This window comes from Lepisma saccharinum, chromosome 9 (genome assembly GCF_977018435.1).
Source record: "Lepisma saccharinum chromosome 9, izLepSacc3.1, whole genome shotgun sequence".
NCBI classification, from domain to species: domain Eukaryota; kingdom Metazoa; phylum Arthropoda; class Insecta; order Zygentoma; family Lepismatidae; genus Lepisma; species Lepisma saccharinum.
The window spans coordinates 57,458,585-57,470,978 of NC_139237.1; the positions used below are offsets into that span (position 1 = coordinate 57,458,585).

Consider the following 12,394-nt stretch of genomic DNA (forward strand, 5'->3'; position numbering starts at 1 on the left):
TAAGCAGCGCCATGGCCCCACACTCAGTCTGTGTTGGCTCTTCGGCAACTTATGGTCGAGCTCTGCTCTCGCAAAATAGCTCAGCATTTGCAAGCACACGGGTGCTCAGGAATAAAAAGCTTCCTACATTGTGGCCTACTCTAGCAGAATGGAAACGAGAGATAGCAATATCCCTCGGCCTACCAGGTAGGTTATACACATTGTATTGAGCTCAACCTCCTACAGTGTGGCCTACCTGTAGAACGGAAAGGTACTCCTTGTACGGCCTACAGGTAGAACAAATATGCATTGTATCAGGTTACGGGTTAGATTCGTGAATTGTTTTACTGTTGAGAGACGGCCTACTAGTAGAACGAAAACGAAGGGTATCCATATTCTTCGGCCTACTAGTAGTAGATTGTACACCTCACAACAGCTGTTGTAGAAGTGGCTTCGTCTTTTGGGCTACTCTGGTAGAATGGAAACGAGTGATAGCAATATCCCTCGGCCTACCAGGTAGATTATACGAAAGATGGCGTTCACCGTTTATTAATTTTCTCATTAAAGATGATTAAGCAGTTCATTAATTACTGCAGTTAGCTTAGCTTAATTAACTAATTAATTAATTAAAGGATTAAAGTTAAATAAGCTTTAAATATTTCAAACTTACATTAAATTCACATTGATCTTTGGTATTATTCTTTTGCTAATAGTAAGGCAGATTAAATGGTCCTTGAGTCACAAACTAATGCCCTATTGTCCCCATATGCCAACACTGTTGTATTCCAGAAGAGAAATGTTAATGCAACATTTAATTGATGCCCTAAAAAAAATAAGATCCAAAACTGAATGGTCACTGCCCTCCCTTTCCAAAATTCAAGCAGAGGAGCTTCGAACCTGGAACTTCAGAGACAACGTAGTGCATTGCAGTTATTCAGACGGATATAGTGATTTCGTTCCACGTGGATATATTTTCGTTCTGAGTGGATATATATGTCTACCCCAGTGTAATAAACTTGTTAAGTTGGCACTAACTTTCATTGTGTATACCCAAACCCTGAGTGTACAAGATTAACATATCTCCGGCATGCATAAAGCTAGCACAATGGGTAAATCTGAATATCTGCCCCCACAGTGTGAGTAAGTTAAACTATCCGGCGCTTACAGATTAAGGTCGCCCATAACATCTTGGCCGGGGACCTTACAGATAATTGGTGTCCACAACGTGTCGACACGTTTTCACGTGGAGCCATTTCAACTTCATGGACCTGTTAGAAAATAATTTCAAGAATATTATTAAATCTTTATATGTTTGGTAAACTTGGACATACACAAAAAATAACACATTTGAGCCAAATTATTGAATCTTCGAAAGGGATTTTTGAAAAATAATTAGGTCTCACCACACTTTGGAAAACTTCACTAACCAGGATTCACACTAATACGAAGTGTTATTTCACTTTCTTACCAAGGCTTGGAGAGGGACAAATGATTTTCCGGAAAGTTAAGTTCACTCTCACTCTGTTGCAGTTCTTCTTTGTTGGAAGAGAATGGTACCACACTTTATTCGTCGGTGGATTCATCATCAAAAGACTTCCATGTTCCAGAACCATTTTCACTGAAAATAATCGCAGCATGTCTTACATTAGAAAGTGTGATAGAAAAATAACTATGTACAAGTCATGAATGTTTATTACTCTAAACCTTAAAGCACTGAGAAAGGATGTGCAAATTACTTTATGTCCAACCAAGCAAGTGTTTTCTATATTTATCCTAATACTGTTGCTTTAAGTAAATATAACATTTTAATAGTACTTATGAAAGTCTGCAAATTGACTGAATAAATAAAACTGAAGACAAATTAAATCATGCCCAGGGGTTGTTAGGAAGGACACAAAATTCATATATGATTCACTGCATCTGTGTGGTGCGGTGACTAGGCTCAACTCTTACCTGGGGCACTCCGCACAGATACCAGCTGTGTATTAATTTGTATTGAATGGAGAGGTGGGTGAGCAATTATCACCATTACAACATTTCAACTCACTGAAAGGGGCGGAATATTTAGTGTTGCTCAATTGTAACACGTTTTAAAAGTTAATAATCATATTATAATTTTTAAATTAAGGACCGTCACAATAATTTTTGCAAAGAAACAATTTTCGCATACGTATCTGGCATACAACAAATATTTCATTCTGACGATAACCTAGAAGTAAAGAAAGGTCGAATCAAATGGCAAATGGAATGGGGTTTAGGACACATTGCATGTTCATTACCTTTATTCAGTCACTCTACGCTTACAACCAGGTCCAGATTTCGAAGGGGGTGTTGTGTTCGATATGCTACAGCTTTGGGCTACTGTTTACAAAACGGGTTTCCACTGAGTGAAGGGTTGAAAAGGGCAGGAAATGAACAAAAAATAGATTAAACATTACACAACTAACCATTTGACACAATATAACCTAAAAGTTGTAACTGAAAATAATGAACTTCTCACCTTCTCATCACAAAACGTAAGCCTAACGTGGCAACGTTTTATTCAGCATATCAGTGAAGTGCAGTGATATGTAGTTCAGTTTCACAGGAACATTACAGTGCTGATATCATTCAGTGAAGAACTAGTGACGTGTTATTGTAAAACCGGCTTCCAATTTCAAATAAACAGTTTACTGAGGCAGGAGTACAGGACAGTGTAATTACGTGTTATGTGTACATATTTATTATTAATATAACGTTATAGTTTTAGTAAGTGCCTTCATTTTCTTTACACCTTTAGAAGATCGCGGTGAACTCAGCTCTATGGTGACACAATCCATTCCAGGGAGACAATCAGGGTCCTACCGGGCAGCAAACGCAATCATATATCAACCAAATACTTACATCAAATTATCTTCGAAAAAAATATTGGTTATAATTTCAAATTGATTATTAATAATAAATAGTAACAATTAAATTATAACTATTAAAAATTTTACATTCCTTGGGCTACGTGGGCCATGCCCAGATCTGATTACTGCTTACAAAAAAAAAAAAAAAAAAAAAAAAATGGCATCTACCTGGTGAAATGTCCCTCCGCGACCCAGTCCTCTTCCTGGCATCTCGGTGTCGGAGGACAAACTGTCGCTCCTCCCCCAGCGACACTGAGGCGATGGGGGCGTCGTGGTCGAGGTCTTTCTCATCGTCCCTGTGTTCTCCAATGCGGTCCTTCCCATCTCGATACCTGTAAAAGATAACACTCCCGAATTATATGTACTGATGAGTACCAGTAGACGTATACAAAAACATTTACTTTCTTAAAGTAACTTGCTTCGAGTAACCAAGCTCCTGTTACTTAATATTCACCCTACAGTTATTTTGTGACGTATTATTATATTATTGTATATGTCCGGAAACGGCAGTGGATACGTACAGTCGCATGTGAAGATAATGGAAGGCAAAATATCATCACCATTTACTTTCAGTTATACTTCCTTTTTTAATTTTTTATTAATGGACCAGTGCTGTTGGTGTTACAGAGGTTGTCCTCAGATTCGTCGACATATTCCTGAAACTCGTTTTCCATAATACAAAGTAGTGGTGGTGGTACGGTACCTAACCTACAGTTATTCTGTTATTTATTACTGCACTCAACCGCGTCGCTTTACCAGTATCATTTATTTGCATTGTACAGAGGGATCCACTAGTATTGCTCGGCAAATAGTCCAGGACTATTTTCATTAATTTTTCCCTTACATCCCATGTGTTTTTAAGCCATGTATGCTGGTGCAGAAATTGTCAGCAGCTTGGAGTTTTCTTATTGCTCTTATTTTGTCAAATAAAGTTCACGAACATGGCGATAGACATTTTGCACGGTAATACTCATGGATCCCACTGTACATGTCCTCGCGAGTTTATATAGCATTGGCAACGTTAATTGTTTGCATTCCAGTTCATCACTTTTTACATAACATTTGCGATGTTATTTCTTTGCATTCCATTTTCTCGGGTGATTATATAGTATTTATAGCTCTTTTCAGTTCTTACGGCGGGCGCTCTAGAAGCTGGCAGGGGAAGTGGGGAGCAGGGAAGCGACCAATCCAGCAATAGAACGAGTTTCACGTAGTGCTTTTTCCGGCCGCATCGTGTCTCTCGGCGCCACTGCTGTTGTCTGGTTGGTCTGTTGCGCAATCTCCGCTCCCCACTTCCCTTGGCAGAACTAGGACCGGCCGCCGTAAGAACTGAAAAGAGCTATAGTAGCGTTATTTCTTTTCATTTTGTTTTTCGAGAAATCCTTTATCCATTTTCGGGATCCTGAACAGTTGGTAAACTTCGAATGGCGGAATACTGAAATCAGCGTAGCTAAAGATCCAGGAATTTTAAATTAATTCAAATCCGGTCCGAGAGAGAAAATCTGCAAGCCTAAATGGGTTCTAGACAGTGGCGTGCCCAAGGGGGGGTTGGTGGGGGTTATAAACCCCCCCCCTTTGGCCCAGTATTCCTAAAAAAAGAACGTCAAAGTTAGGAAAATATGACAAAATGAGGGCTAACTACCAAGAAAAAGTATACATAACCCCTCCCTTTTGAAAATCCTGGGCACGCCACTGGTTCTAGACCGCAAAGAATCTTCTTATCTTCATAGTATTTCAATGCGGTCCAGGAACATTTTTTCTGAATCAATTCAAATCAAGTCCAAATCGGTACTGAAGTGAAACAATACGCAACTTGGACCGAATTTAAATTGTGCGAGAAAGAAAGGTTCCGGTCCCAATAGAACCCTTTAGAATTTATGGGTCCCGGGACCATTGACAACCTACAGGGAGAAATAGTGTGCAGCATTCGAGATTCTCATACACACACATATGTTAGAAATTAGCTGTGTTGAATAATACTTAAGACTTATATACCCTTTTTGAAAATTATGTTCGTGTCAAAAATCTTCTCGATATGTCTTCCTTGGCGTGCTCCTGACTGGCAAGATCAAAAGCAAAGCCGATAATACTTAATAAAAGTACCTGAATTTCGACTACATTTTAAAACTCGTTCAAATAACAGTTGGGCTGAAAAGTTCGTAGGCTGACTCATACGAGGGGCGATCAGGTTGCTCCGACCCTAACATAGAAGGAATGACGTTATGCTTGATTTTTTATTTTGTTATTGTTTAGTGATCCTTTGTATGCTTTCATTCTAAATTGCAAGTCTGAGGAGCTTACAGTTTTCTTTTTACAGGGGTATAACTGAGTGAAGTTGTGTCAATGTGCCAGAATGGAGAAAACTGAGGTGAGAGCGGTGATCAAATATTTTGTGAAGAAGAAGTGGACGGTATCCAAAATTCATGAGGACTTGGTGGATACCCTAGGGGACACTGCTCCTTCATACAGTATGGTGAAGAGATGGTGTCGTGAGTTTCATTGTGAGAGAGAGTCGTGTGAGGATGAACATGCAGGTGGAGCACCAAAAACTGTCATGACGACCGAAAACATTAACGAAGTCCACGATATCGTGCTGAAGGATCGTCGAGTCACTATCCGTCATGTTGCTGAGATGTGTGGCCTGTCATATGACACTCTGCAAAACATAATTACCCAGGAATTGCAAATGAAAAAAATTGCTGCAAGATGGGTCCCTCGAAACCTCACCCCAGATCAGAAGCGCACCCGAGTGCTCATCAGTCAAGAACTTCTTGACAAGTTTCGTGCTGATATAGACGATCTCCTTGCCCGATTGGTAACTATGGATGAAACATGGGTCCATCACTTCGACCCAGAAACAAAATCACAAAGCATGGAGTGGAAATACCCACATTCTCCACCAACGAAGAAGGTCAAGGTGCAAACGTCAGCTAAGAAGGTGATGGCCTCAATTTTCTGGGACTGCAAGGGTGTCCTTCTCGTGGACTATCTACAAAGAGGCCAAACCATCACTGGCACATACTACAGTGACCTAATAAAAAAATTACGTGATTCCATCAAGAAAAAGAGGCGTGGGATGTTGACCCGTGGTGTGCTCCTTTACCAGGACAACGCACCTGTCCACACCTCACGCATTGCGAGGGCCGCTATCGCAGATGCATCGTTCAAATTGTTGCCCCACTCACCCTATTCCCCAGATTTGGCCCCCAGTCATTTCTATTTGTTCAAACATTTGAAGAACGACATTCGTGGGCAAAAATTTCCTGATGATTCTGAGGTGATAAGGGCTGTGGACTCATGGTTGGAGGACCAGTCGGAAGATTTTTTTTTGCAAGGTATCCAGGCGTTGGAGCACCGATGGGAAAAGTGCATTGGAGTTGCAGCGGAGTATGTTGAAAATAATAAAAAAATTGAAACCCTATTGCCGCTCTTTCTATGTTAGGGTCAGAGCAACCTGATCGCCCCTCGTAGATGGCGTTACTAGAATTAAATCCATGTGATTTTTACTTAGTACTAACCTTCAAAAGATACGTGTATAAATTTCACAGCTGCCGGATAATTAGTTCGTGAGATATAGCATTGTGAGTGAAGCAGCTTTTGTTATTGTGAAAAAATGGATAAAAAAAGAATTTCGTGTGTTAATAAAGCATTGCTTTTTGGCGAAAAAAAATACTGTTGAAGCCAAGGCTTGGCTTGATAAACATTATTCGGACTCTGCACCAGGAATCAACCGTTGAGAAGTGGTTTGCTAAATTTAAACGAGGCGAAATGAGCATCGAAGACGATGCACGCAGTGGACGCCCCAAAGAGGCTGTTACCGACGAAAACATCAAAAAAGTCCACAAAATAATTTTAAATGATCGTAAAGTGAAGTTGATCGAGATAGCTGAGATTATTACATAGCGTTGTTGGAGCGTTTAAAGGATGAAATCACGAAAAAACGGCCCCATTTGAAGAAGAAAAAAGTGCTGTTTCATCAAGACAATGCACCGTGTCACAAATCAATGAAAACGATGGCAAAATTATATGAATTAGACTACGAATTGCTTCCTCATCCACCATATTCTCCAGATCTGGCCCCCAGTGACTTTTTCCTGTTTGCAGACCTTAAAAGAATGCTTGCTGGAAAGAAATTTAGCACTGATGAAGAGGTAATCTCCGAAACTGAGGCCTATTTTGAGGCTAAAGAGAAATCGTACTATAAAAATGGCATCGAAAAATTGTATGACCGCTATAATCGTTGTATCGCCCTCAAAGGCAACTATATTGAATTATAAAATCGAATTTTGTCAAAAAAATATTTTTTACTATGTTAGCCTACGAACTTTTCAGCCCAACTGTTATGCTGTTACATCCAATCTATTGTAATTTCCAGCGCTCTTCACAGTATAAAGTGTGATAATAATCACAATGGACATTTCCACTCATTTTTTTTTACAACAATTTTAAAAACTACACCCTGGAAAAATGACCCCTGCAAGTTCTCGCGTTTCTCTGCGTCCAGTTTAAGGCAGAAACGAGACTTCCAAAGTTGCGAGGCTAGCGTTGCGCTGAAAACACGCCGCCGCCATGTCATTACGTCACTCCTTAGGGAGAGCTCGTTTGTCGTCTGCTTCGAGCGTCCAGTTCCGGATGGGTAGCCCACGGTGAGCGAACACGTGCAGCAGTTTTACAAATCTGTACCGATTTAAATAATGGAAGAAGGAGCGAAAGGAGAAAGGAAAGCTATGCTTTTTAATGATCATTCTTCTATGAAATATCCGTGCTGCGCACGTGCAAGATAAATGAAAGGGTTCAGCTGCGCGTGTGTTCTCAGGCCATGCGAAAAATATTGCTTATAAAATTGGTTGCTGACCAGACACTCAAAAATATTTTTTAAACTTATATTTATCGATATTTACCGTAACCTATGTAGTGCAAAATAGGAATTTTCACATTCTTCACTTTATTTATAAAGCCTATTTAACTTTATTTTCCATAAAGCAATTTCAGTTTGCGTTTCATTTCTGTTGCGCAAATTATGATCAAATATTTTTGTGCAGATAAGAGAAAATAAACTGAGAAGATTACATTAGTTGCACAGTACATATCTATACTTAGTTTATGTATAATTATTACAAGGAAATAATGTGTATAACCATGGGCGTATTTAAGGGGGATTCAACTGGTCCAACCCCCCTCATTTTTTGGTTCACTAAAATTACAAGTTTCCTTGTACTATCCGCTTGTTCATAAAAAAATCCTTCGGACTTATTTCATTCTCTTAAATTAGAGACGTATAGGACGGGATACGGATGGGAAGGAAATTTCGTAAATCCACACACCAGATGGGACTGCAGACCAATATCTGCAATTTCCTGATAGTTTCGGAATTTCTGCGATAAGAAACTGCATTGAGACTGTCAAATCAGTTATTTTTCCCCCTCAAATCATATTAAAGAAATTTGGTTCTTAAAAACATAGTGACACAAGATGAACAGAAAAGTATCAATAGTAAGTAGCGGGACTTCGTGACTACAAACACACAACTTTGTCGGGTCCAACATCCCCTCCCCCCGTGCTTCCCAGCAAGCTTCCGATCAGCAGTGTCGTGGATTTTCACTTACGAAATAAAGCAACCCTAATTATACCAAAAGTTGATCCATCCCTCCCTCCCGTGAACTATATATACGCCCATGTGTATAACAATATCCCATACTGAAATGGTACGATATAATTATTTTGAATTTTGTACTGCGAAAAAAGCCGCCTCATCTCGTTACCCCGAACGCATTAATTGGTTGGTTCACAACTTCACCACTAAGGATCCTATCGATTCGATTGGATTGATTTGGTGTTTTAAGTCCACTTTATGCACAGTAAGGCTAATCGGGACTGGACCTACAGTTTAAAGTGGGATCCGAACCACTTGTGCCTCCACCGGGACCCCTTGATTACAAGGCGACGACGCTACCACTGCGCCATCGGGGAGGCGGATCCTATCGAGACGAGACATGGCAGCCTTGGTCTCGTTCTCGTCGAGAGTTGTAAATGTCTGTCTCGTGTTTATTTGTAAATGTCTCATTGACAGTCTCGTCTCAATTTATAAACATCCGTCTCGGTTTGGGAGGACAATTCTCGTTCTCGTCTCAAGTCTAGAAATATATAGAATTAACAACGTATGCAAAGGCTTATCATTATAAATACAAAAAAAAACTTTCTTAATATTTTAATTATTATTATTATTATTATTATTATTGACTCATCGTTTCGACGGTACAGCCCTCGAAAACTGAATATTATCCTGCTTATATATGCTAACCAAACTGCAGATTCATAATTACCAGGAATGAACTGGAGTTGTAATTATTATACACAAAATTCATGATTTATCTGAGGAAGTCGCATGTTCCAGGTTTGACTCTGGACCTGGGCATGACTGTTTCCTTGTGAGTGACATTTCATTGAACTGGAAATTGTTACATGGGAAGATGTTTGCTCGAGACTTTGGGGACAGCTAGGAGGATGCTTCTATTGTTAATGTTAGTGTTGCTCACGAGACGAGGCATGTTCCGTCTCGTCACATAAAAGGAGATGGGACAAGTGAATGTTTTCGAAATGAGATGAGACAAAAGAAAAAGTTCGTCTCTTATCATGGAAGGTTGGGTGTTACTTAGATTGTGCAGTTGGTGGTAGTGTGTGTTTGTGTGGGGTTATACTCCTGCACCCCGACTTCGAGTACTGCTTGTAGTTATTCATCTTCATTGTAGCGATTAGCCAAAAATGGGAAGAAATGTGATGTTAGAGATGATACATAATAAATTAACCATGCGTTCTCATCGTTGCGGTTAAACAAAGTGAACGGAAAAGTGACGTAAAAGTAGGCTAAATACAAAAATTTGCAATATATATACTAACTGAAGAAAACTGTCATTTACTGCAGGAAATTTAAAAACTAACCGTACCTTTTTATACCGTATCACCTCTTATATTGCAGAAATTGGCGTGTAAACCAGTGTGTTCTAAAAGTATTATCTTAAAATTTGTGAAAAAAATATTATGACGAAAATAATTGTAATTCCAGAAAAGGCATTCCTATAACATTAAGTTCTTGCCAGTCAGAACGAACCTATGTATTCGCAATGAACAAGGCTGTTCACGTGTTCAGCCATTGACTGTTACAAAGTTTGCTTTGTCACCCTAATGGAAAAACCCTCTACCGAGTGGCTGAATTATAGTAAATACTACTATACTGCTAGGGCATAATTCATCTCCAAGAAATGGAGCACAGATTTTTGCACTGGAAGTTGTAAGATACTTGTTTTACATAGTAACAAGTGAATTTTCTGTCGCTTCCGCGGCTCATGCTAAGTTGACGGGACGAGCAGAAGCTCCGCCTGCACGCATTTCTAAGTGATGACGTCAGAGGACCTCATGTCTGTGGAGAGGACGTTTTCAAATCCTTGACGTAGTAGGTGAATTTCAGCGGTGTTTGAAGGCGTGTTTCTCGAGAACCGAAAGAAATATCGCCGAGATATTTTGCATATCTCATGTTTGTGTCATTATCTGTAAGATGAATGGATTTTAAACGTTTTTCATGTCAAAGTGGAAATGTCCATTGCTACTAACAATCCATGAAATGAAGAAAAAGTAGGAAATAGGAAATGAAAAATGTTAAGAAATACTAATAGAGGAAAACCTCTGGAAATGACTATAGTAATAGCTACTAAGAACTTAAATAGAGCAAGCAAGTGACGAGCGAATTGTCTCTGTCAAATCATAGCAAATTGTCCCATCTGATACACACAGACCCAGACTAAAATTAAAATCATTTCCACGAGTTTTCCATAATACAAAGTAGTGGTAGTGGTACCGTGGTACGGTACCTTGCCTACTGTTATTATTGCACTCAACCATGTCGCTTTACCAGCATTATTTATTTGCAATGTACAGACATTAGTATTTTTCTTCAACAATGCACTACTGTTGCTTCTAGAACGTTTGTTGCATGGCAACGATCATAACATTGCATCGACCGTTCACTAATTCCTGTTGTACGCAACAAATATTCCAATCCTGAAATGTTTGTTCAGTATAATTACAATATAAACAATGACACTAATCATTGCGCCATGGGTAATATTGCAAGTGAGTAATAAGTAAATAAGTGAGTAAGAAGCAGGGTTACCAGATCACTATGAGAGAAAAGTAGGACACGATGTCCCAAAATGTAGGACTTTTAAGTCATGCAGGACACGAATAATTTGCAGTAAATAATACACATTACTAGAACATGTTAGCAAAAAATGTACAATTGGCACATTTTCAGGTTTAAAAAATAATGTTTTCAATGATTTCTTAAATACAAAGTTAAGGTATATTATGGTGTGACTTATTCACGTCCGGGCAGGGGCAAATTCGTTCATCCCTTCTTCCTTATCACCACTCAGTGGGACCAAGCTCGTTATAAGAGGTGATTACTTTCAAAATTTATAAAGTAGCAAATTCGATTCACCCTACGGACGCGATTATATATGATGTGCCATGTAAGTGAAAAATAAATGCCAGTGGCGAACTTGAGACCTTAGCTTATGCTTGTTCCTGCACGTGATAGAAATGACGTTCTTCGAGAGCTTCTAAGGTTCAACTTAAGCAACACGTTACTAAGAAAAGTTGTTCGTCTTGATGTTCTTTATTAATTGAGGGTGCTGATGATAAAGGGCATATTCCACTCTGCAGCCGAAAGGGAGGTTATGGTGATATCCGATAGGCAACGCCATCTCTGATCGCGAGAAAGAACTAGCAGTGAGTGGATTATGCCCTGCTTGGCCTAAGTGAGTATAGAAAATATGGACGCCATTTTAAGCATGAAAGAAAGGCATATTATACTCTGGCTGTGTTGTGATACTTTTGCTTCTACACTAATAAGAGGAATCTTATCGACACGTGTCATAGTCCAGACATCATGGCTGACGTTGTTACGAGAACTGATAGTGAACATGGACGTCCGCAGGATTCTTTCCAGGGAGGGGCAAGGAAGGTATTTTTGTCCAGGGGGGCCAACATGGCATATTTTCCCCAATAATAGTGTTCATCCCTCAAAAAACATTGCTTAAATTTGAATTTATCATGTTCGTGCAATAATTAACACACATTATTGTGGCTGAATAGGGCTCTATCGATGTTTATTTTCAATATTAATAGCCCAGGGTATATTTTCTGTTGAGCTTTTAAGTACACTTTATGCACTGAAAGGCTAATCCCAACTGGAAGTGGGATCCGAGTCATTATGTGCCTTTACCGAGTATCGAACCCGGAACCCTATGATTAAAAGGAAACAACTTCGAAATAGCCAAGGCTGTGTATATGTGCCATGCAGGGGCGCCGACTTGTCAAAATTATTGGGGGGGCTCTGATCACTGAAATAAATGAATGATGACTCACTCCCTCTCTTTTTAAAAAAATAAAAAATACGTCTTCGTATAGCAGTTTTTAAGCAGATATTATATTCCTCATGCAAATTAAATGTAACATGAAAAACGTAT

At 39.3% G+C, this 12,394-nt stretch overlaps 1 protein-coding gene across 1 annotated transcript in view; it reads right to left on the reverse strand.

Moving 5' to 3' along the window:
* Nucleotides 1–1,270: 1,270 nt before the first annotated feature.
* The window catches only part of LOC145992437 (DNA oxidative demethylase ALKBH2-like), a 257,798-nt gene continuing 246,674 nt past the window's right edge, over nt 1,271–12,394 (reverse strand). The window contains exons 5-6 of the mRNA XM_083128822.1: nt 3,039–3,202; nt 1,271–1,597 (exon numbers count right to left, since the gene is read on the reverse strand). Of these exons, the coding sequence (XP_082984948.1) occupies nt 1,431–1,597; nt 3,039–3,202 (331 nt within the window). The 3' untranslated portion in view covers nt 1,271–1,430. The remainder of the gene's footprint in view (nt 1,598–3,038; nt 3,203–12,394) is intronic.